This window comes from Tachysurus fulvidraco, chromosome 17 (assembly GCF_022655615.1).
Source record: "Tachysurus fulvidraco isolate hzauxx_2018 chromosome 17, HZAU_PFXX_2.0, whole genome shotgun sequence".
Taxonomy (NCBI): domain Eukaryota; kingdom Metazoa; phylum Chordata; class Actinopteri; order Siluriformes; family Bagridae; genus Tachysurus; species Tachysurus fulvidraco.
The window spans coordinates 22,667,129-22,693,695 of NC_062534.1; the positions used below are offsets into that span (position 1 = coordinate 22,667,129).

The 26,567-nt window shown below is 42.2% G+C and overlaps 1 protein-coding gene and 1 long non-coding RNA gene across 2 annotated transcripts; one reads left to right on the plus strand and one right to left on the minus strand.

Moving 5' to 3' along the window:
• On the minus strand, window positions 1-23,489 carry LOC113635756 (probable polypeptide N-acetylgalactosaminyltransferase 8). The gene is made up of 10 exons (XM_027135384.2): window positions 23,227-23,489; window positions 10,503-10,669; window positions 8,513-8,699; window positions 7,416-7,613; window positions 6,993-7,107; window positions 6,704-6,889; window positions 1,329-1,466; window positions 745-837; window positions 470-637; window positions 1-386 (listed from the first exon to the last, which is right to left on the minus strand). The coding sequence occupies exons 1-10, from the start codon at window positions 23,487-23,489 to the stop codon at window positions 267-269; spliced, it is 1,635 nt and encodes a 544-aa protein (XP_026991185.2). The 3' UTR covers window positions 1-266.
• LOC125139177 lies at window positions 23,378-26,243 on the plus strand. Its single transcript, XR_007138274.1, has 2 exons — window positions 23,378-23,513; window positions 26,092-26,243. It is a non-coding gene; the product is annotated as an uncharacterized LOC125139177 (long non-coding RNA).
• The last annotated feature ends 324 nt before the right edge of the window (window positions 26,244-26,567 follow it).

A 26,567-nucleotide genomic window follows, 5' to 3' on the forward strand; every position in this document is an offset into this window, starting at 1 on the left:
AACACGAGATGTTGCTCTTTAATAAATTATGGCATGTAATCACTGGCAAGTTCAATCCTCAGATTACATCCTTATAATTCATTAATAAACAAGACATTTATATACTTCATTAATAAACAAGACATTTCTTGTTGTAAGAACATCTGATAAATCATTCAGAAAAACCGGAAAGAAGAATTATTCATATCCTCTGTTCAGGATTCTTGTATGTGTACATCCGCACATCATGAACACTGTAAAACTGACTGTAAAAGACAAGAGAACCATCAGAAGGGTTTGATGACATGTTTTATGCTCCATCGTTGTCCTGAGCAGTTCTGAATAACAAGAGTGTGATGGTGGATTTCCAAACATCTGTTTGTCTTTCGGTTGTGCAATTCACCACCCTGCAGACAACACAACCATGATGAGCACACGGTCTGAGAAGTCTCATCACAGGATTATTACATTGCAATATGATTTACAGCACCTGCTTAAAATCCCAGTAAATGCTCATGTTCCTCGTCAAGGCCTCTTTGCATTTATACAAGCCAGGGACATTCCCTGTTCCAGGATCTGCCAGACAACTGCTTTCAGTGATTTTATTTGCATTGATCTCACCAATATAAAACTCGCCGCTTTCTTTGTAAGTTGCGTGCTGTGAAAGCAACAAACAAACAACAAGATCAATGCATGAACAGTATAGGAGTGATTTGTATGCACAGTGACAGGTGATGAATTAGAGCAGCTGTTGTTAAAGGTTACCTGAGGTGTGTAATTGTGGCATGTATACGCTATAGGAGTATGACCCGGGACTGGACCTTGATCCAAACACATCTGTGAATCTAAATTTTGTAGCTTTAAGGAGAAAAAGTTAAGATATATTTTTTGGAATAGAGAAATTAAAAAGTTCTTGGGTGAATTTCAGCCACTCACACGCAACGTTGTTAAGCTTTGAATCTAAGTTTGAAAAGTTTTCAAACTCCTGTTATGTGCTCATTGCAGCACTGACTTTAAAATGGGAATTCATACAACCTCAAAGTGAAATTCTCCCAAAAGTATAAATGATATTTACTGTAATAAATTGACGATATGATGAAAAAGCTTGAACAAGGAAAGGGAAATTGTTTGTGTATTGATTGAATTGTGATTGGATTTTATACCTGTTTTTCTCCAATTATTCAACTAGTTGCTGAATCACTGAGTCAACTTAAAACCTTAAAACTTGTATTACACATGTCTATGTGACATTATCTACGTTTTTTCCATTAAAGCTGAATCCTGAGGTTGTTTAAACTGTTAAAGCTGATATTATAATATTAGAACATTTTTAGAAAGAGAATACTCACTCCTCCGTAGCCCAAAATGTCGATCCAGAGGTCTAGACTAGGATAGACGTTCTCCATGTACCACTTGAATGGTTTACATCCAAGTTTCTTTCTGAGTTTTTTTCTTTCTGAAGTGTCCCCGATATCAATGCCATGATCCTGTACGACGTATTATAACAGTATTATGTATAATCGACAATCTGACATGCTGAAAGTTTATTTTGTACAAGTGTTTCAAATTCTTCCCAAATTGTACCACCTACCAGTGACCACCATAAAACTGATCAACAAACTAACTGCTTAATATTTTTTACAGTTAACTTTATTTATTAATTGCATAACAGGAAAATAAATATATAGAGGATTACTGTAATGAGGCGTCAGGAGACGGAGGATCCATATGCACGCTTTATTAGGAGATCGTAGTACAACAGGCGGGGGTCAGAGCCGGCAAACACAACAATGTAGAGAGCAAATAATCAGAATCGGTGAACACGAAAAAAACAGGTCGGGGCAGGCAGCAAACAATCAGAGAATCAGAAAATCAAACAGAGTCAAAACCGGAAAACAGAATAACAAACAGGAAACGCTCAGAATGACAGTAAACACTAGTCGAGACTTCGCACTGGGGAAAGGTTCAAGCTCAGCTTTTCTAGCGTGGGAAATGGGAAACAGCTGGTGGTGTAATCATGACAGGAGTGGTGGATTGTGGGGGATGTAGTCAGGAAGTTGCTAAAACTCGGGTGAAGCTTCCCTCTGTTGGCAGTCGGGAGATGTGGCAGATGTTTCATTCATAACAGAGCCCCCCCTCTGCGAGCGGCTCCCGAAGCGAGTGTGCGTGTGCCGTCGGGGCCATCCACGAGGCTGAGGGGCTGATTTGTCCGGATGGGCCTGGTGATACTCCGCGGTCAGTGAGGGGTCCAGGATGTCGCATGCCTTCACCCAGGAGCGTTCCACCGGGCCATACCCCTCCCAGTCGATCAGATATTCGAGCTGGCCGCCCCGACACCTGGCATCCAGAATGCTGCGGACCTGGTACGCCTCCTCATCACCAATCAGCAGAAGTGGTGGTGCTGGTGGGTTGGCAGCCTCCTCCTGCTCCGTTCTCGGGACCCTTGGCAGGCTTGGGCAGCGAAACATGGAACATCGGAGAGATACGGTACATGGGTGGCAGCGCCAAGCGGTATGATACGGGGTTAATCTGTTTGATGATTTTAAACGGACCCACGAACTTGGGGCTGAGCTTCCTGCATGGGAGGCGGAGCCGAATGCCACGGGTGGATAGCCACACTCACTGTCCAGGTTGGTACTCGGGATGTGGTCTACGATGTCTGTCGGTGTGGCGCTTCTGCTGTCTGATGGCCCTTTGAAGTTGGTGGTGAGCTGCACTCCAGGTCTCCTCGCTTCGCCGGAACCAGTCATCCACCGCCGGCAGATCAGATGGCTCACCGGCCCACGGGAACAGGGGCGACTGATACCCGAGGACACACTGGAAAGGCATGAGGCCGGTGGCTGGTTTGGTGAGCGAATTCTGGGCGTATTCTGCCCACATCAGGTACTTGCTCCAGTCCGCTTGGTTGTTCTGGCAGTAAGATCGTAGGAAGCGGGTAAGCTCCTGATTCAAGCGTTCTGTTTGGCCATTGGATTGTGGATGATATCCCGAGGTGAGGCTGATATTGATGTTTAAGTGCTTGAAGAACGCCATCCATAGTCGGGAGGTAAACTGGAAGGCCATAGAAACGGAATATGTAATTACAGAGGGTTTCTGCAGTCTCAAATGCTGTGGGGAGCTTGGGTAACGCTATCAGGCGGCAGGCTTTGGAGAATCAGTCCGCGGCGGTGAGGATGACAGTGCTATTGTCAGACTTGGGTAGATCAGTGACGAAATCAATGGCGATGTGTGACCAAGGTCGCTGTGGCATAGGCAGTGGCTGCAACAAACCGGCTGGGAGCTGACGCGATGCTTTCGAGGTGTTGCACACGGTACACCTCCGAACGAAATCGCTGACGTCTTCGGACAGAGAGGGCCACCAGAACTTGTTTTGAGCCAAGCGGACGGTAGCCGTGACGCCGAGGTGACCGGAACTAGGCGAGGCGTGCAGCAACTGCAGCAGGGTCGAGCGTAGATTCTCCGGCACGTAGACCTTGGTGGGGGGACAGTCAGTGGGAGGCGGAGCAAGTGCATTAGCCTGAGCAATCTGGGTCATGATGTCCCATTGAATGGGGCCGATGATCTGGGTCTCGGGGATAATGGGCTCTGCTGGTGGGCTTATGTCAGGTTCACTGTCAAGGCGGGAGAGTGAGTCGGCCTTAGTGTTTTTCGATCCGGGTCTGTACGTCACTGTAAAATGGAAGCATGTGAAGAACATGGCCCACCGTGCTTGGCGAGGGTTCATCCGTTTAGCCGAGCGTAGGTATTCAAGATTTTTGTGATCCGTGAGGACCATGAACGGATGTTGAGCGCCCTCCAGCCAATGACGCCACTCCTCGAAGGCTGCCTTCATAGCCAGTAGCTCTCGATCCCCCACATCGTAATTGCGTTCAGCGGGAGACAATCAGTACATGGCCGGAGACCCCCGTCCTTCTTCTTTACGAAGAAAAAGCCGGATGAGGCTGGCGACACCGACTGCCGGATGAATCCTTTGTTTAGCTCCTCCTCGATGTATTTGTTCATGGCTTCAGTTTCTGGCTGTGATAACGGAAAGATTCTGCCCTTGGGCGGCGTGGTATTGGGAAGCAGTTCAATGCAGCAGTCGCTGGCGCGATGAGGAGGCAGCTTGGAGGCCTTGACCTTGCTGAACGCCTCCGCGAGATCGTGATATTCGGGCGGCAGTTCGGGGGGGACTGGAGTGCTGGAACTGGCGGTTGCGGCATATAGTGGTAGAGGCACTTCGGAAGGCTGACATCGCCGTGCGCACGTCTCGTCCCAGGTGATGATTCGTGGTTCTCTCTATGAGATGACCGGGTGTGGAGACTCAGCCACAGCAGACCGAGGATCATGGAGTGATGAGGAGAAGAAATGACATAAAACTGAATTTTCTCACTATGCCAGGGGCCCACTCGTAGTTTGAGTTTTTCAGTGACGAACCTTACTCGTCCATCTCCGAGGGGTCGACCGTCGATCGCCTCCACTGCTAAAGGGGAAACGCACTCAATGAGCGGGATGGCGTTCTCTCTGACGAACTCCTCCGAAACAAAATTCCCAGCGGCCCCGGAATCAATGAGAGTCTCCAGCTTGATGCTTTTCCCCCGCACCGTCAAGTGTACGTCGAACCGGGCACAGCTCTGAGTATTAGCGACGAGAATGGTCACACTCACCAGCGTGCTCTGCTTCCTGTGCGGCATGACAGGGCAGGATGACAGCCGGTGTCCGGGGTTGCCGCAATACAGGCAAAGCTGGTGATGTATACGGTGCGCTCTCTCCTCAGCGGTGAGACGAGTGGAGGCGCAGCATCTGGGGCCAGGCTTCTCAGATGGCGGCCAGCGCATGGGTGAACACCGCGATCTGAGCAGCTGATCTATTCGAATGGACAGATTCATAAATTCTGACAGGTCTCTCCCCTCGTCACGAAATTCCAACGCATACTCGCGCTGCATCTGCCCTGAGAAATACTCAGCAGGAGCTCTTCGGCTCTCTCTCCTCCGGCGGAATGTTCAAACACGCTACGGAATTGGGTGAGGAAATGATTGAAGGAGACGAACGCCATGCCGTCCTCCTTCCACACCGCGGTAGCCCACTTTAGAGCCCTTCCGGTGAGTAGCGTGCAAACAAGGGCTATGCGGCTGCCATCCGTGGGGTAGAGAACAGGATACTGTGTCAAGAACAGCGAGCCCTGCAGCAGGAAACCTCTACACCTTGCGGGGTTCTCCTCGAATTTCTCCGGGAAGGGGAGTCGTGAACCTGTGGCTTGAGCTGCGGAGAGATTCAGCAGATCTCGAAGGGCTGAAGCGAGTTCCCTTGTGAGCCTGGTGAGGAGCTCCATTGTACTCAACGGGACAGCAGCTGGATCACTTACTGGCGAAGTCTTCTGTAATGAGGCGTCAGGAGACGGAGGATCCATATGCACGCTTTATTAGGAGATCGTAGTACAACAGGCGGGGGTCAGAGCCGGCAAACACAACAATGTAGAGAGCAAATAATCAGAATCGGTGCAAACGAAAAAAACAGGTCGGGGCAGGCAGCAAACAATCAGAGAATCAGAAAATCAAACAGAGTCAAAACCGGAAAACAGAATAACAAACAGGAAATGCTCAGAATGACAGGAAACGCTCAGAATGACAGGAAACGCTCAGAATGACAGGAAATGCTCAGAATGACAGGAAATGCTCAGAATGACAGGAAACGCTCAGAATGACAGGAAACGCTAGTCGAGACTTCGCACTGGGGAAAGGTTCAAGCTCAGCTTTTATAGCGTGGGAAATTGGAAACAGCTGGTGGTGTAATCATGACAGAAGCGGTGGATTGTGGGGGATGTAGTCAGGAAGTCGCTAAAACTCGGGTGAAGGTTCCCTCTGGTGGCGGTCGGGAGATGTGGCAGATGTTTCATTCATAACAATTACATTATATTCAATTATTAACACTTACATTCATCACAACATCAAAAGAAAAAAACTATATAGGCTATAACTTACCAAACGTTTCCTATACATCCTTTTTTAAAAATTATTATTTCTTATTTTCTTTTAAGACCTCAATATAACGCTTAAGTTGATTTTTAAAAGGTGTAATGTTAGATTTAATATTAGTCCAGTTTTGTTTGTGTATACTGTATTTCTTATACATACAAACTTTATATTTAACTTCTTTAATTTAAATTTTAGCTAAACTCCAGACTTCTTTCAGTTTGAATATATAATGAATTCCAAAAAAGTTTGCTTTAAGTAATAATTATAATAATAGCTGTTCTAACCTCGTGTCCTCTATCCAAGCCTAACCGTCCCACAGGTGATGTCACAGCTTTATCTGTTAATGTTCTCATTCTAAAACATTTATGTGTCCAGTTTCAGTGCTTTGTAATATTCAATAAGTTTTCCTCCACAGTCAAAATCATTAACACGTTACCTGTTGCTTTGTTTCTTGCTAATCTAACAAACCGCATTTTTTCCTGTGTGTGTTTTAATCTCAATAAAAAATAAAACGAACAAATGTTTACAGCTGCTGTAGCGTAAGTGAGAACAGGAACGAACCTGTTTTTTAGTGGATATTCTATGACATGAAATGTAACAGTAAATGGACAAAAAGTCATAAAATAAAATAATTTAAATTAAAAAAATTGTAAATTGTTGCGGTATAAGAGAAATAAAACTTTGAAAATATTATTATTATTATTATTATTATTATTATAGAGTATGAATGACGTATATATTACCAGTAATAACTATCCCAGTGTACTCACTTTTAAGGGAAGGTTCCAGGCTATATGAACATGATATTTGTACTCATCCATCCAGATGTCAGCCACACGCAGAGCATTTCTCATCATGTACTTGCTCAGATCGGGTGCGTACGGCTTGTGAGCTCTCTCTATGTGGGCAATCTTGGAGCACGGCACGACCTTGATGCTCCCACCACACGTCCATACCTAACCATGAACCCAGATCAGCTGTTGCTTCACAGCTGAATTATGTACATACACATACAGACATAACAACAACAACAACAACAACAACAACAAAAGATCTCACTCGAATACCAAGCTCTACGTTTTCTCCACCGTAAACCTCCATCCCTGCATCCAGGCTGCCGATTTCTCCCAGAAAAGCTCTGTCTGCAGCCAGAATTCCCATTACAGAAGGTGACCTGGATAAATGAAGAACATAACAATGCTGAAATCTCCATTTTGTTTGGTCCATTATTTTCTGAATTATTTTTGCAAGAGGAACACTGACAAAACACCGCAACTGCAAACTTCATGCCGTCGTCTTTTTAGTTATCGTCGCTATAGCAACGGATAATACACGAAGACATGGCTTGACCGTTGACCGTGATGTCGCCCTGAAATTTTCTTTGTAAAGAGACGTTTATATAACCTTTTTTAACTGTCGGGAAAAAAATATGTTATATGTTGTATTTATATCGGCGTCTCAATGCCGTTTCAATCTACTCACTTTCCAGGAGTTGAGCCATCGTGGTGTTTGTACCATTCAGGGCTGAAAAATACGTACGTACACCACAGCTTCCAGTCAAAGCCATGAGCATAAGTTTGGTACAGAACTACTTCAAGGTCGTCATAACTGACTTTGTCAAACACAGGAGAGACGACGACCGTTCTGTCCGCCTTGATCTGTGCTAGCAGCGGCTCTGCCCTGGTGACATGGAAACAAAAATAAGAACACAGGCACTTGTTAAAAACAGATGACGTTAGCTTCCGTTATCATTAATGCAATAATCGAAATAATATGGGCGGATGGTCAGATTCTGACTGTGTAAAAGTCAGAACTGAATTTTTATATACTATGCACACTTTTCTACTTTCCAACGAAATTCTCACTGCTGCAGTCGAAGAAAAATGGAAAATAAGCACAAATAGAATCATGGCACGATGCTGCAAATATTATTCAATCTCTCTGAGTGAAGGTAAGTGATAAAATCTTCAATAGGGACAGATTTCCCCCCTCTATCTATCTATCTATCTATCTATCTATCTATCTATCTATCTATCTATCTATCTATCTATCTATCTATCTATCTATCTATCTATTTATTTTGCTTATTTATCTATCTATTTATTCATTTATTTATTTGCTTGTTTGATTGTTTGTTTGTTTGTTTGTTTGTTCTTGAATTCACAAGCTAAGAAAATGATATGTTATAAAACAAATGTTAAGTGATAAAATCTTGAATAAGGACAGATTTCTTTTCATAATCATTTTTTAAATCTACTACAATAGCTTGATTTATAGTAATTGTTATGCACCAAAAAAATGAGATGAGCTGAAGACCTAAATACTGAATGACCAGGTATTTCCATTAATGTATTTTTCTTCCCTGATAGCATGGGCATAATCCAAGATGACAATAACAGGATACATGAGGCTCAAATTGTGAAAGACTGGCTCTGGCAGCATGAGCTGTCTTTTACACACGTGGACTAGCCACCAGACTTTAACCCCAATGAGAAAATGTGGTCCAGTGAAATATTGTGTGACATTTTTTTTGGCCATGCAGTATGTTTCGCTTGAGATACTTCACTTGAGATACTCACCACATCACATTGACCTCTATATGTATGTCCAAAATAGCCACCACATCAGCACTAGCAGCAGCCCAACCAGAGACGCGAGCTTGGGCGAGACCCATCTGACGATCGTGTCTCACTCGGAGGATTTTCAGCTGAGGATGTTGCTTCTGCGTGGTGGCAACGTAGAAATCAAGACTTTCTCCTAGGTCCTCTGTTCAAAAAGAGCATACGGATTCCTTCTCAATTAATATCCGCACGCAGTCAAAGGACATAACAGTATTGATCTTGTGTCCAATGTTTTAAACATATGGGGTCAGAATTATGGGGTCAGAATTGTTTCGTTATTCTGAATAAATACACTATGATCCACAAATAAATATAAAGAGTTTCACAAATATTTTTACAAATTTCACAAAAAGAAATGAAATTCCCAAATAAATAAAATGGGATTTGCAAATAAAAAAAATATTTATAAATTGTATTTATTTGCGAATTGCTTCCTGCTCATTTGTGAATCGCGTTCTGTGCATTTGTGAATCACGGCACGCATTTATGGATTGCGTTCTGTGCATTTGTGGATTTTAAACATTTCTAACGTCAAGATGTGCACAAGAATCCACAAATAGGTGGACTCCGCCAACCGTCTACTCCAGCCAATCACGTTCTGATTTACTCGCTCTTCACACTACCCCTGGACCCATTGATGATGCTGAAATCGTTTCCAAAGAAAGCAGAATTGAACTAACCCTTAGTGCTGGCTACAATCCATACAGGGTTATCAGATTGGGCTCGAATCTGCGACAAATGTTTTTTATTTGTTTTTGTTTTTTTATCGTATTTTGCAGTACATATTACACTGTGATAGTGCGAGTAAATCAGAACGTGATTGGTTTGAGGTAGACCGTGCCACGATTGGTCAGCGCCACGAGACCGTTGTCCGATTGGCTAGAGTAGACGGTGGGCGGAGTCCACCTATTTGTGGATTCTTGTGCACATCTTGACGTTAGAAATGTTTCAAATCCACAAATGCACAGAACGCAATCCACAAATGCGTGCCGTGATTCACAATTGCACAGAACGCGATTCACAAATGAGCAGGAAGCCATTCACAAATAAATACAATTAAATATATATTTATAAATATTTTTTTATTTGCAAATCCCATTTTATTTATTTGTGAATTTCATTTCTTTTTGTGAAATTTGTAACATATATTTACGGTTTGCTTATTGTACATTTGTTGATTTAAAAAATATTTGTGAAACTCTTTATATTTATTTGTGGACCATAGTATATTTATTCAGAATAACGAAACAATTCTGACCCCATAGGATGTCAAACCAGTTTGATTTTCTTATCCTCAACCACTAAAATTCTGTGTATGTTTATCCAACAAAAAGTAAAACAAACGTCTCACACGTAAAGCAAACAGAGTCCTGACTCAATTTATATCGCAATCAGAACTAAGAATTCAGCTGACAGTTTTTGTGTCTTGTGTCATGTGCCTTTCTATTTGTTTTGGCTTTTATCCAAAAGCCTTGGATATTTGTTCCCTAAATAATAGAACAGAATAGAACAGAACTGGGCATAGAAGCCTTTATTATCACCACATATACATTACAGCACAGTGGAATTCTTTACTTTACATACCCCAATTGAGGAGGTTGGGGTCAGAGTGCAGGGGCAGCTATGATACAGTTGGGGTTGGGTTTATAGTTATGATACAGTTGGGTTTCCTTTGGGGCAGTTGTTTTATTGTGAGAAACAGTGCACATCATCTAATGCAGCAGAGACACAGACAGCACTAGTATTGCTTTATAGGCTTAAAAATGCATCGCACAACACATCATCATACTGGTATTTTTTGACTTTGATTTGAGTTTGAAAAATTGGGTGAGCAAAACTCAATACTGCCAAGATTCAGCTGCATTTCATTTGTTTTATCTCAATAGTTAATCATGAATAACAAAAGTAGAATAAGAACCGATAAACAGGTTGAGTTTTCTTAACGAACCGTTGGTGCTGTGATCGTCCACCAGTATGAGTTCCTTGAGCAGGTGATCAGGTGTTCGGTGGATGATACTGTGTATGGCTCTCTTGATAACAGACAGAGCCTCGTTCAGGTAGATGAGAACCACGCTGAGCGACGGTAGCTGCTCAGGATACACCTTTGTAGCACACCTGAAAAATAAAATGAACAGAAACACAAAATAATAGAACTGCATTCACAATTATTTAGAGCAAAGGTCACATGCACACACTCGCTGTTAATATACGCATTGGGAATTTAATATAATTGTACATATTGACAAACTAGAAATTGATTAACAGCAAACAATTCAATTCATTAATTTTCTACCGCTTATCCGAACCTCTCGCGTCACGGGGAGCCTGTTCTTATCTCAGGCGTCATCGGGCATCAAGGCAGGATACACCCTGGACGGAGTGCCAACCCATCGCAGGACACACACACACACTACGGACAATTTTCCAGAGATGCCAATCAACCTAGCATTCATGTCTTTGGACCGGGGGAGGAAACCGGAGTACGGGGCACGGGGAGAACCTGCAAACTCCACACACACAAGGCGGAGGAGGGAATCGACCCCCCAACCCTGGATGTGTGAGGCGAACGTGCTAACCACTATGCCACCCCCACAATTCAATTCATTTCAATTCATTTCAATTCAGTTCAATTCAATTCAATTTTTTTGTCTCAGTTCCCATTGTCTCAAAGCAGCTTTACAGAAATATAGAAACAGAAGAGAGAAAAAAGAAAAAAAATATAATAATAATAATAATAATAGAAGAAGAAATAAGGATAAAAATAAATAAATTAATATATACAATTAATGTTAAACACAAGAAACAAGTCTCAAATGCAACCAATAAATAATATACAATCGTTGCAGCATTTGAACCCTTTCTACCCTGCAGAATCAGTATAAACAAATGAATTATTTTATGGCGCACGTCTGACATAAAATCAATGAGGGCACTGTTCACTTTAAGTGTGAGACGTTTTTAAACTCTTAAATTTGAGATGTTTATGAACAGGCACTTGTTGCCTCCCAGAGAGCATCCTGTTCCGTGCCACCTCTCCAGTGTCTCCATAGAAAGATTTAGAAGGATAAAGTGTTTACCGAACATGAGTGAGTATACACTAAATAAAACTCATGTTCAATTTTGTGTTGCAGATATGGGTTTGAATACTTAAACATTTGCACACGCTACTGTAAATGTTTGCTGCTATCTCGAGCATCCTGTTCATATCCTGTCCGCACACAAAATCTAAACATTATTTCTGATTAGACATTATATAAGACTGATTAGACATTAAAATCGGTTAACACGCTGTTTTAAGGTTGAGGGCAGAGTCGGCTGAAAACGAAATAAGTCATTTTAATGAAATTAACCCCCAAAAATCCAAATAATTTCGGATCAGTGTCAAAATACGGCATTAGGCAAACGAAAAGAACACACTGGAGAAAAGACAGAACTCACAATGTGCTCTGTCCCTGTCCCTGCTGCTGTCCATGTTATACACACACACACACACACACACACACACACACACACACACACACACACACACACACACACACATATGTATATATATATATATATATATGTATATATATACATATACATATACATATATATATATACGTATATATATATATATATATATATATATATACGTATATATATATATATACATATACATATACATATATATATATATATATATATATACGTATATATATATACATATATATATATACGTATATATATATATATATATATATACGTATATATATATATATATATATGTGTGTGTGTGTGTGTGTGTGTGTGTGTGTGTGTGTGTGTGTGTGTGTGTGTGTGTGTGTGTAACCAGATGGTAATTTAGGACCTTTATTTCTATGATTCTCATTTCTTTGTAAATTACAGAAAAGAAAAAGAAAACGGGTCCCTTTAAGTGCGTGCGTTTGACGTCATCGCCTACGCGAGCGCGGTGCACGAGAAAGCACAAGGGAAAAGTTTGGCATGTGCTGCTGTACATGTGTGTTATGTTCCGTTTATCGCGTTTTTTGCGCTGGATTGCGTGTCTTATGCAATACGTGCCGATTTCGGTGAGTGAAGATCATCTTACAAAGAGGTTTCATTAACGTACCGTTTCATTAAAGACGGAGGATTCCTGGAGGGAAATCCCTGGGTAAAAGCGGTTTTATGAAGAGGAGTGTCGCCGAAGTCCTGTGAGAGCGCATTAGAGACTTTCAAGAGTCTTTGAGAACGGTGACCTCATATTAAAGGGACATTCGGACATCTATCCTTTGCAAAGCTGTGTAAAGATTTGTAAGGACTGAGTTTTCACAATGTCAGAACCAGATGATACTTCTTGTGGAATTGACTGGTCAGCACAAATTAAAGAACTGCAAAGCAAACATGATGAAACTATGGCAGCAATTACTGCACTAAATCAGAGAGCTGTTGTGTATGTCCCGAGAGAGAGACACACAGCGTTATTCTGCGGTGACATAGAAAAAGATGGAAGGTCAATGATTTTATAGAGGAAATGGAGAGGGTGCTGCGTGCTAGGCACCAGTCTGACCAAGATCAGTGTGATTTTGTTATCTCTCTGTTAAGAGGCACAGCTCTGGAGGAAGTGCGCTTGCGTGGTACTTATGATGACCAGGTTACAGATCTTTTTGAATACCTTCGAGAAGCATTTAGAGACAGACGTAGCACACCACAGCTCTTACACAGTTTTTTCAGTCGTAAACAGTTGGAGGGTGAAAATCTAAGAGTCTTTTCGCATGCCTTGGCTCAAGCCATTAGCTTGGTTACAAAATGTTCCCCTGATGCTGTTGCAGAAGAGAGGAAGGTGCTAAGGGAAAGTTCGTAGAGGAGGTTCTGGATGCCTATCTGAGGAGAGAGCTTTGCAAGTTTGCAAGAGTACAATGATAGATGTTCGAGAGGAGGCACAACTGTGGTCCTTAGAAGAGCCTCCAGCAGGTTTGAAGACCAGTAAATCTCGGTGTAGTGCTATTGTGGCACAGTGTTCAGCACTTAGGGTACCAGAAACTAAGGGTGTCACTCTTGAACATGTCCTAGAGGTTGTAGCTGAGCAAGGTAAAGCAATTAGTGAATTGACCCAAGCGGTAAAGAACCTGGCTGTGCAAAGCATTAACACCAGAGTAGAAACCTATAGGCCTAAAGTACCCCCAAAATTTACAGATGATGGACAACCAATATGTTTCCCTTGTCAGATTGCTGGGCATGTAGCAAAGAACTGCCCTCAGAAACGAATTGTTAGAGCAGCTAAGCAAATGCCCGCTGAAATTCAGGGAAACGGGAACCCCCGGTTGTTGTGAGTCGGGCAATTAGGGGGCGACATACAGACTCAAAAGACTTGCCAGCGTCCTGTGATAAGTGGTTGCAACATGTCCGATGGTTGAGCTTGTGATTGGCGGTGTCAATACACAGGCCTTACTGGACACAGGTAAGCACCATTTCTGAGCAGTTCTTTCGAGACTATTTATGTGGTAAAGATGATGACATGCTTTCTATGGCTGGTCTGTTAAAGCTTACAGCTGCTAACGGGCTTGACATACCCTACCTCAGATATATAGAGCTGGAGGTGGAGGCAATGGGTATTAAGATGATTGATTGTGGCTTTTTAGTGGTGAAAAATATTTCTAGCCCAGGGACTACTGTACCTTGTATTGTAGGTATGAACATTATTCATCAGTGTAAACAGCTGGTCCAAGCTGAATTTGACACCACTTTAGGGGGAAAGTTGGATTCTGACTGGAGACATGTTTTCCAGCAAGCACAGACTTGTGTTGTAGATAGAAAATCTGTTCTAAGGGTAGCTGGAAAATGGCCAGAACGAACATCTGCTGAGTCCGTGGTGACAATCACAGCCACAGGGTTCAACAGAGGTGATGGCGGCCCTAGGTTGCTGGAACCCCTCAGCACACCGCTGCCAGGTGACTTGGTAGTCGTACCCACACTTGTTGACCTAAACAGCCCTGGTATACCAATTAAAATCGTGAATCTTTCTCAGGAGTATGTGTGGCTGTCACCTAGGACCCAGCTGGGTATCCTGTCAAAGATAGATTGTGTAGACAGTGCGCAGCAGTGTCAGGTAAAATTTCAACGAATCTCAGCTGACATTGAACAAGTGACTCTGAATGTAAAAGATGAGCATAGTAGGAACAGAGTGTAGGCAGTCTTGGAAAAGATTGATGTGGGAGGCAATGAGTATGAGCAAGTTCAGTTCAGGTCGTTGTTAACCAAGTACATTGATATATTTGTGGAAGATGATGAAGACCTTGGTTATACGGACAGGGTCAAACACGAGATTCATGTAACTGATGAGTAGCCTGTTACACAGCCCTACCGTCGTATCCCGCCTAATCAGTACCGTGAAGTAAAAGAACACATCTCACAGCTGGTAAGGAAGGGTGCTATACAAGAGAGTAATAGCACTTATGCGTCGCCAATCGTACTGGTGCGTGAGGCAGACGGTAGCATCAGGCTATGTGTAGATTACCGCAAACTAAATCGGAAAACCAAGAGAGATGCGTTTCCTCTCCCGCGGATCGATGAAAGCTTTGATGCTTTGCGGGGAGCATGCTATTTCTCCACAATCGATCTAGCAAGTGGTTATCATCAGGTGGCAATGGCGGAAGGGGACAGGCATAAGACTGCCTTTTCAACCCCTTTTGGCCTATATGAATATTCACGTATGCCGTTTGGAGTCTGCAATGGACCCGCAACCTTCCAGAGGCTTATGCAAGCCACAATGAATGACCTAGTATTTCAGATTTTGCTAGTGTACCTGGATGATATCTTGGTGTATTCTTCCACTTTCCAGGAGCATATGACTAGGCTGGAGACTGTGCTCAGGAGATTGCAAGAGACGGGACTTAAAGTAAAGTTGGAGAAGTGCCATTTTCTTCAGTCAAGTGTTGTGTTCTTAGGGCATCAAATATCCAGGGAGGGCATAGGCACAGACCCTCAGAAAGTGGCAGTCGTTAGACAGTGGCAGGTTCCCTCCACTCTCAAGGAACTGAGATCATTCCTTGGTTTCTGTAGTTTATTATAGGTGATTTATTCAGGGCTTTTCTAAAATAGCTGGTCCCCTACACGATGTGGTGAATGCATGTTTGAACCAGGGAAGTCCTAGCAAAGCTAATGCCTTGTTGAGAAGCTTGTGGACTGAAGAATGTCAAACTGCATTTGACGGCCTTAAAGATAAGCAGACTTTACGAAACCTTTCATTGTAGAGACGGATGCAAGCAGGAATGGGTTAGGCGCTGTTTTGTATCAGCTACAGGGGGTGTAAAACGTGTGATTGGGGGCCGTTACTGAGAAGTTTCACGGTTATCTGTTGGGGTCATGGTTTACGGTAATCAATGACAATAATCCTTTGTGTCACTTGGAAACTGCCCGCTTGGGGGGCGATTGAGCAAAGGTGGATTTCCCAATTATCTGTCTTTGACTTTGATGTACAGTACCATCCGGGGCATCAGAATACAGCTGCTGACTCACTCTCTAGGCAGACTTTTGCAGGGGAGCCTGAGCCTGTATTGGAGGATGCACAATATGATGAATGTGTAGCCATTTGTCGTAAGATCAACCGTGGTACAGACCTGGACTTGGCACTTGTTACCGCGGGGTTGTGTAGTTGTAAAGTGCGGCAAATCCGGGCTCTGCAGTCCAATGCTGAGAGGTGTAATGACCTGAATCAGGAGAATACGCCTACCTTTCCGGGCTATTCAGTTGAGGAGTTGTGTAGTTTTCAACAGCAGGATCCAGTGCTCAGTGTATTTAAGCAGTCTGGGATCAAAAGAAGAGACCCAATGGTAAGACACTGAAAACTCTACCGAAACCAGTTAGGTTACTGCTGAGATACTGGGACAGTATCAAGGAGCGTAGGGGTCTACTATATTGGGTTAGTGAGGAAACCAGGCATGGAGAATGTTATCAGTTCCTTTTACCTTCCAGTTTAAAGAAGTCAGTCCTAGAATCTGTACACGATTCTATGGGCCATCAAGGTATTGAGCGTACCTTGCTGTTGTTGAGGCACAGATGTTTTTGGATAGGGATGCATAAGGATGTGGAGGCGTGGATCAAAAATTGCCAACTCGATGACTAAGTTACCACAGCCAAAGGTTCAGCCTCCTATGAAAGCGTTCCTGGCTTCTAGGCCACTGGAGGTAATTGCTGTTGACTTCACTATGTTAGAACCTGCGTCAGATGGTAGAGAGAACATTCTCATTGTTACAGACATCTTTACAAAGTTCACACAGGCATTTCCGACCCGAGACCAGAAAGCAGACACAACAGCTAAGGTGCTGCTCCGAGAGTGGTTTATGAAATACGGCGTACCTGAGAGTCTGCATTCAGATCAAGGTCGTAACTTTGAGAGTGAAGTGGTGGCTGAGCTCTTTAAACTCTACGGGGTGAAAAAGAGCCGCACCACTCCATACCACCCTAACGGAAACGCGCAGTGTGAGCGGTTCAACAGGACGCTCCACGACCTGCTTTGCACTTTGCCCACTGAAAAGAAGCGCCGATGGCCAGAATACTTACCCGAACTTGTTTATGCATATAATGCAACACCGCATGCGACGACTGGGTATTCTCCATATTATCTACTGTTTGGGGTAGAGCCTTACTTGCCAGTAGATGCCCTGTTAGGACAGGAACAGATTTCTGACAAGCATGATTGGTTGGTGGTTCATCAGAGTCGTCTGAATGATGCACATGCACGAGTTAGGGAATATGCTGAACAGAAGGTGGCAGAACGCATTGCCTTGCAGAAAGACAGAGTATTTTGCCCAGAGATTAAAGTTGGAGAGTTGGTGTACCTGAGAAACAGACCGTTAGGTCACCATAAAATCCAAGATGTTTGGAGTCCAACAGTGTATCGGGTAGTCGAGGTTGTTAACAGCACCTACACAGTGGAGCCATTAGAGGGTGGGCCTACCAAGAGAATTAACAGGGTGGACATTCAGCGTTGTGTAAGTTTGCCTACTCCTGCACCCAGGAGACTGAGGAAGGGTACAGGGGAAAGGTCTAAGCCTGTTGGAGAAGTTGGTTCTGAGGAGTTGAATGAGGGTGTATTTGTGATGATGGAGAAGTCTCCTACAGATACTGTGCAGGCTATAGTTTCTGAGTCTGTTGGTGCATCAGATATGGACTACAGTGCTAGGATGGAACCTAGTATAGAGATGGTAAATTCAGACCCTGGTAGTGCTGTCCTCGCATCCACTGAGTCAATGGAGGCTGAAGACATTCCAGTGGCAGCTGCTAGAGCATCAACCCTGCCGGTTGCTGCACCACGCAGACGTAGTATGAGGCCTAATGCTGGACAGCATTCCAATTTGTATCATGAACCTAGGTCTGTCAGTGGTACTTTAACTCCTGCAGCAGTTTCACAGATATTGGCTGAGTTGAGTTCTGTTTTGTTTCGTGAAGCTGTTGTGACGGCGGCACGGGCACCACCGCAAACACACCGAGGAAAAACCGCTCTTTGCCCACTGCAGCGGCAACCCGGAAGCGAGAGAGCGGAACAGGCGGTGGTTCAGCACCTTGGCCAGCGGCGCTAACCGCAAGCTCCAAATCTTCAGCACCATGGCCAGCACCGCGGCAAGTGAGAGCGGGGCGGAGCGGCAGGAAAACACGGACCAATCAGGAGCGCCGCTGGAGCATTCACCCTCCAGGAGGAAAGCACAACAGGAAGCAAGGCTCAGCGGCTGGAGAAGGAAAGGGGGGGTGTGGCCTAATCGAGACTAATGCTTGTCATTTTGTTTTAATCTCTTTCTACAGAGACATCCAGCTGACTCAGGACTCCCTACCGCCGACTGCGCCTGCACAACATTCCTGGAGAGATCTGCTCCGCCGCTACCCCGCCGCCCTCCTCCTGTTGTCTAGACAGAGAGCCTGGACCCTGGCCCAGCGACCCCAGGGAACTATTTTTGCTTTCACTGCCTTCCTAATTTTCCATTATGCTTCCAGTGTTGGACAAATTAAACTCACTCTTCTGCTAAAACCCTGATCCAGTCTTTCTGCCTCTTCTTCCGTGTCCTGTCTCTCTAAGAGCCCTACACTGTTAAAGAAGTTACGAATATTCTGAGCGTAACTGAGTAATCGAGGACGATTACCCTGGTGCAGAGGAGAATGTAACCAGATGGTAATTAAGGACCTTTATTTCTATGATTCTCATTTCTTTGTAAATTACAAAAAAGAAAATGGGTCCATTTAAGTGCGTGCGTGTGACGACATCGCCTGCGCGAGCGCCGTGCACATCGGACAGGAGAAAGCACGAGGGAAAAGTTTGGCATGTGCTGCTGTACATGTGTGTTATGTTCCCTTTATCGGGTTTTTTGCACTGGATTGCGTGTCTTGTGCAATACGTGCCGATTTCGGTGAGTGAAGATCATCTTACAAAGAGGTTTCATTAAAGTTATTTGGCCGTGTGTATCCGTGTGCGGATGCCTATGTGGACCGGTGCAGCAAATTAGCACGAAGCTAACTCCCCTGGTGTACCTGGGGCCTGTTGTTCTGGAAAGATCTGCTTGTGTGTTTCAAAATACTGCCACTATCGTATTACTTTGGGTATTACTTTGGATATTACTTTTATATTACTTCTGTGATTACTTTTTGTTATTACTTTTATGGGTTTTGGTTATTGATTTTATTTGTTTATTGGTAAATACATTAAGATTGATCACAGGTAGTTTGTATATCACGATTTGAACCGATAAAAAGCTGTTAATTTGGATAGTGAATTTTATTTCTGTTTTTTTTTTTTCAATTCTCAGTCTCAAACACACTTTCAGGGAAAAGAACCCCATTGTTTTTTGTTGGTCCTGTGCATCATCTTCAGCGGCTGTTACGTCCCGTATTGTTCTCTCTCTCTCTCTTTCCTCCTTTATTCACTGTCCCGCCTTGCAGGTCCTGTGATTGGACGATTCAGCCGCCAGTCATCATTCCATGAACCACTCCAGGAACCAATCCGGTGTTGTTGGCCAGGTATAAAGACCCGGATGTGACACGAGTGCGAGAGAGGGGCGTTGACTTACCTGGTTGTTTGCTCACCTGCGTTTGCTTATCTGTTTTGCCTTGGTTTATTTCTAATTCTGTGTTTAGTTATTGTGTGTTAAGTGGTTCGCTTTGTGAACTGTTCTATATAGTTATCGAGGTCTATGCTGTGACTCGACTTTCACTTTAACGGTGCCTATTCCATTCCTTCTCCGATACATAGTGATTGGGACCAGGTTAGTTTGTCACGTGACTTACATTTCATCACGCAGAGCGAAACTGTTTAGACACACTAGGTTATGAGCGGATGCCAATCCTTGTACTTCTGTTATTAGGCAGCGTAGTTAGTGGCGTTCTACGCTGAAGATGTTGCTTTCCTGTTTTCTTTTGTTAGTTAAGTATTCGTACCTGAGATTTAGCTGATGTGTTTTGTTTTATTGAGTTTTTTTCTTTAGCACCGCTCTTGTCCCTCACTTTGTTATTGTTATCTTTTTGTGTTTGTATATAGTTTGTAAATACACACGCTCAACCAGACTCAGCTTCGGTCTCTGCCTGTTTACTTGAACACACACCACAATTTACCAATTGAACGGAGGCTTTCTTAGGACCGCGTTTTTTTAAAAGTTTTTTTTTTTTTAATAACTAAGTTTTTTCACGTGTTACGTCCGCATATCCTCTAAACCCATAGCTGGACGTAACATAATTGGGGGCTCGTCCTAAACAGCCAATACGGTCGCCTTTGTTGGGGTTGAGGTGTGTGTTTCTGTTTTCGGGCAGAAATTTTGGGTGAATGTTAGGTCGAGCAATTTCTTCTTGTTTAACCTGCAGATTTTGTTGATAGTCTCTCCTTGGAGGTGATTGATAAATGCAGGAAGGATGAGTTGTTACTAATAGCTGATCACTTCCACATTGTGATTCCGAAGCAAACTTTAAAGAAGGATATAAAAGCTGAATTGATTGACTGCTTGGTTAGTTCAGGCGTTTTGGGTTTGCCTGATGTAGACGGAGGGGCGGATCTTGCTGGCGAGGAGCAAGCTGATGGGAAGGTTGGTGAAGGTGAGGGTGAGTTGGTCACAGCTGAGGCTGGGGATAAGGTCGGGGCAACTCTTCCACCTTTTGAGCCTTTTTCACCAAGCACTCCCAGGTCAACGGGGGACGCACAGTTGAAGGTGCGGATTGCACGGCTCCGGATGGAGGCTCAGGAGAGAGCACAAATCCGCCAGGCAGATTTAAATCTGCGTCTGCAGGTGCGCAAACTCGAAATTGAAGCCGATAAGGAAGTAAAGCTTCGACAGTTGGACATTGTACAGTACTGCAAGACTTGTCATGTTTGCCAGTATGCCGGGAAACCGAATCAGGTGATTCCACCAGCCCCATTAATCCCGATTCCTGTCATAGGTGAACCATTTGAGCATGTTATAGTAGATCGTGTTGGTCCTTTACCAAAGACCAAATCTGGTAACCACTTTCTATTGACGATTATGTGTGTAGCTACTAGATACCCAGAAGCAATTCCGCTCCGTAAAATTACGTCTAGAGCAGTGATTAAGGCTTTAACAAAGTTTTTTACCACCTTTGGTTTGCCGAGGGTTGTCCAGACGGATCAGGGGACTAATTTTTTATCCAAATTGTGTGCTCAGGTTTTTAAATCACTCCATATCACACACCATATATCCAGTGCTTATCACCCAGAGAGTCAGGGGTCATTGGAAAGATTCCATCAAACCTTGAAAGCGATGCTTAGATGATACTGCATTGAGACAGGGTCTGAGTGGGACGAAGGCGTTCCCTTGTTGTTGTTTGCAATCCGTGAAACTCTGCAGGAGTCCCTCAAATTCAGCCCCTCAGACCTGGTCTTTGGCCATACGGTGAGAGGACCATTGAAAGCTCTAAAAGAGAGAATGTTAGGCAGGGAGGACTCTAATGACATGGAGCTCACCATGTCTTTTAGTACAAAAGTCGGATGGTACCGTACGCTTTTGTACAGACTACCGTCGAGTCAATGCCGTAACTGTACCTGATTGTTTCCCAATGCCAAGGATCGATGACTGTGTCGACAGTGTTGGTTCAGCCAAATTTGTGAGTAAGCTAGATTTACTCGAAGGATATGGGCAAGTTCCATTAACCCCCAGAGCGACTGAAATCTCAGCCTTTGTAACTCCAGATTGTTTTCTCCAATACAAGGTTATGGCGTTTGGTCTGCGGAATGCTGCAGCCACTTTTCAGAGGATGGTTAATTTGGTTCTTGCCGATGTTCCAAACTGTAATGCTCACCTTGATGACATAGTGATTTATTCACAAAGTTGGTTCGAACATGTATCCCTACTAGAAACTGTGCTTAAGCGTTTGCAGAAAGCTTCATTGACTTTGAACCTCTCTAAATGTGAGATTGGTAAGGCTACGGTGACTTACCTAGGTAAGCAGGTGGGGTATGGTCAGGTTCGCCCGGTGATGGCTAAGGTTTCATCTATAAACGACTTTCCAGTACCTAAGACCCGACGAGAGTTGCGTCGATTTTTGGGCATGGCCGGTTACTATCGGTGCTTTTGTCGAAACTTCTCCTCTGTTGCTGCACCGTTAACTACGTTACTTAGTCCTTCAGAACCATTCATTTGGTCATCTGAATGCCAAACAGCCTTTGATAAAATTAAAGTATTGCTGTGTAGTGAGCCTGTTCTGACCGAAAATTTCCTTTTGCCATTTTAGCTGGACGTAACAGCGGCCATGTATATATATTTTATAATCATATATATTCATAACTTCCTCGTGCCTCTTTATTCATTTAATCAGAGGTCTTATGATGAAACCATGATGCAGGTTTCTTCCAGTTTTCTGAGTGAGTAAATTAGGAGCTAATGCTGTATGTAAGGAACTGATTTGCATGTTACAAATCAAAAGCACAAAGTTATACAAGGAGAAAACAATGCATAAAAGGCTCAATGCACCAACAAAAGGGTGTTTTACTTTTACAACCAGAACAATGGAATATGAGTGTTAAATATATAAACAAGCTTAAAGTACTCAAGAAATCAGCCAGAGATAAGTCAAAGGGTGTGTCGTAACGGCATGAGGAAGTGTGTAGGGCGTAGTTTTATTGATTCAGTTCAGCCGTGATGTTTACCATGGTACTGGGAAGGTCAGATCAGTTAAGAAAGTGCACAAAGTGTTTACAGGTTTTCAATAGAACATAAATACTTTAAATGCTTTCTTCAGTATAGAATTTCTTTGATTTCAGTGTAAAAAAAATACACATACAATAACACTCTGAAGGATGCCAGATTAATTAACTGAAGTAGTACATAATTAACGTACAGAGCTCATTATACGAGCACGCGCACACATGCGCACACACACACACACACACACACACGAAAGTAGATTGGCCCTGTCTTGCTTTCTGCTCTGATTAGCAGGATGGTATTGCATACACTTGACCTGAAGTACTGTATGTGCACCCCTGACAATCACACCCATATATTGTTCTTCCTCGAACTGTTGCCACATAGTTTGAAGACCATTCATATTTGTATGGAATATATTGGTATACTGATGTTTTCCTTCATTGCCATGATCCAGCATGGTGTTTTAAGGTTGGAGTGGAAGAACTACTGCTATATCCTTCCACATTTTATTGTTTTATTTTCTTACTTTATTTAATTAAAAGAAATCTAGGTCACCTGGGATCCCGGGTGTCTGGTAGCTGTCTGTTAATTGGTAGTCGGTCGCTCAGATAGACGTTGTATCCATATTTTTTAAAGCCAGCCTGCGCTTCACGCTGCTCATCATGCGAAAGATTTTGACCCCATTTTTTAAACAGTGAAGATTCTGGGAAAAGCATGGACTGATGATCCCCTCTACTTTTCTTTTCTTCTCTGTTGTTTTGCATGTCCTCCAGCACCTTCTGCATTTGATTTTGTTTTACTTCAAAGGACATCAACATATCATCTGCAAATTAAGAACTTAGGTAAACGAAAATAGGATATAAATATAATTGTATACTGTTGAAAGAATACTTTCATATTATATCAATTCATTTGTTTGCTTTTTTGGTATTATATGGATGCTATGATTAGGTTAGCTTGCTCGAGAACAAACAAAGGCTTAGCATTTAATAACATGCTTAAAACCTTTAACATTTGCTGTATGGTAACTTATTTTACTGCATGTAACATTAATTATTTATGTTTCCTAACAAGCAAGCTAACAAGTTTTAAAACAACAATGAACATTATTAGTCATATAGGCCACGATTGACATCAATAGCCACCTGATAATATCAGATACGACAGTTCAGTTTTTGGGTTTACGATATTCCAGAAACTAGAAAGAAAATGTTCTCTGGATCAGAATCTACTATAAAGCTAAGACACATAATTCCTTAAAAGAATGTTTGTATGATGCTCTGAGAACTTTTGCTTTAAATAATGAATCAGAAAGATCGTTCAAGGTGGATGAAAAACACACATTGTGAAGGTTTTACTATAAAAAAAGGTAATTTTTTGGTATAATTAGGTAATTTAGGGTACATTTTTTAGAGACCCTTCTGAGATTTGATGTCCTGCCTACACGACTTTGTAATCAAAAGCATATTTCTTTTGCAGTAAGGTTTTCTCTCGGAGCTCAATAAGAATCAGTTGAACCACACTTTCTGTTACGTTTATATTTTGTATGTTCATTTCAATAAAAAAGAAAGATAGACAAAAATGCATTTTATTAATTTTAAAAAATGAAAATATCCGTCATGTGTGCAAATGTATCTAGTATTTCCTGTAATAATATTAAAATAAAAAACAATATAAATATAAAATCATTAAATCTAAAATAAGATTTATTTCTAGAAAGGAAAAATTATAAAAGCAGGCTATATTTTTGTTTTTATGATAAAAAAACAGTCTATGTTATATATATATATATATATATATATATATATATATATATATATATATATATATATATATAAAAATAACCAACCAACACTATTTTTCTTTAAATAATCATACAGATTTAGCAGCTAATCCATATTTAGGATACTCACATAGTTTTTCAACAGATGGTCTTTTGTCCTGTCCTCTGTCCAGTGCGCTGCGTTGGTCTGCATTGTTGTTATATAATTCTGTAAATCTCATCATGTAATTGATTATATAAAGAGTCACGGCAGCACACATGACAATTTTATACCATATCAACTTTATCCTCATCCTTAGAGCCTTGTGAGAACGTTCAGATGCCAACCTGCTGCCTATCACTAATGTGTGTTTCTCCTCTGATTAAATGCAGGTGATTGTATAGCTCACTGTTTGAACACGGTTCACTCTGAAAGTCAAACAGCTTCTCTCATCAAATGATATAAAGGTGTGAATCCATGTGACAGACAACTTGATAAAAAAAAGAAATGTAAAGATATTTACATTATTTACAAATGTACATATATTTACAAATGTAAAAATATTTTTATTTATTTAGATATAGCCTGCTGTCCATTGATACATTGTTGTAATAATTATGTTGACTTAGTAGAAGCCAACATTGTTTTCCTATTTAAGCTTAGACAAAAATATCTCAAGAGTAACTCCTCCTAGGGCTTTCGAGCCACATGAACCAAATTCGGATATGTTGTAGACCCTGGTCTGAGGTTTGTTGCTATTACTTTTCTAAGCGATCTGAGTACCAGTACTGGATCTCAAAATGGCTTTTTTCCCCCGTAGACTCCCATTATAAATTTTGGAGGTTTATAACTCAGCAAGCTTTCGAACTATCTACACCAAACTCGACCAGCTCCTTTAGGGTGATACTCTGAACAAAGTTTTAAATTGGTGTACCGACTGGCCTTTCGGTTGTGCTGTAGCCCTGCCCCAAATATATGCAAAATCAAAAACCTTTTACAACATGGACGTGTGACATATCAAAACACTCAGATCAATGAGGGGAACCTCCTCACGTGTATTCTGATGACGTCACGTGATGTCACGTGAAAATCAAAAATTAGCACGACATGTGACATATCAAAACACTCAGCACAATGAGGGGAACTTCCTCAAGAGTATTCACATGCTTTGATGCTACCTCCAAATGTTTTGGCACCCTATCTTTCTGTCCACTTGCCTCCAAAAGTAACACTAACCCTAATGTCCACTCCCCTCCAAAAAGCACCGTCCTTTGCGAATACTTGCACCATCAAAGCCAACATCAAAGTTTGTTGTGACGAACTTTACAAATCTAGTTTATTCTCTTCTAGTAAGGTAGGACCCTGACCTTTGTGTACTATCTGCTTATGTCAGTTGGATCAAGAGTCATCTCATACAATGTTATATTGTATAGCAATTATTGTTGATTCTGTAATATTGCTTAGAGGTGACTGTTGGCTTATTCTAAATAGTTCTCTCAGGTAGGTAATTTAGAGTAGTTTCTGTTTTACTTAAAGTGTAAATTGTAAACACAGGGCTTTAAATATATATTTTCTTTGTATAGTAAATTTTTTATACAGTATATATATTTAAAATCCTTGAACATGCTTTTTATAATTTAATATTTCTCTCTTACAGAACAACCTCCAAGATCCAAATCAATCAGCACATTCAGAGACTTTGACCAATAAATATATCAATACTTCACTTGGAGGCTGTGGTGGGACCACATTGAAACCATGAAGATCGTTTTGGACTGCAATTAAATTTCAATAAAAAAATAAAATGACTTCCCTAGTTTCACAGTTGCATTTTTTTGCACCATATAGCCACATGACTCACCATCATTATTACCTCACCATCTCTTCCAACGAATGCTGTATGCTGACAACGGTGCCACCTGCTGACCACAAATAGGTACTGTTTGTCCAATAAAAATGCGTATAACGGAAAGAACGTGTAAAATACGCACTAAATGGATTTATTCTGCTGGAAATTCTTGTACTTTATTAGTGGAGTAAAATGCTTTCAGTCTTCAGAAGTCCAAAGGCTTTTGACAGTCTATGAGGGGTCTTGTGTCACCCAGATGAGGATGGGTTCCCTTTTGACTCATT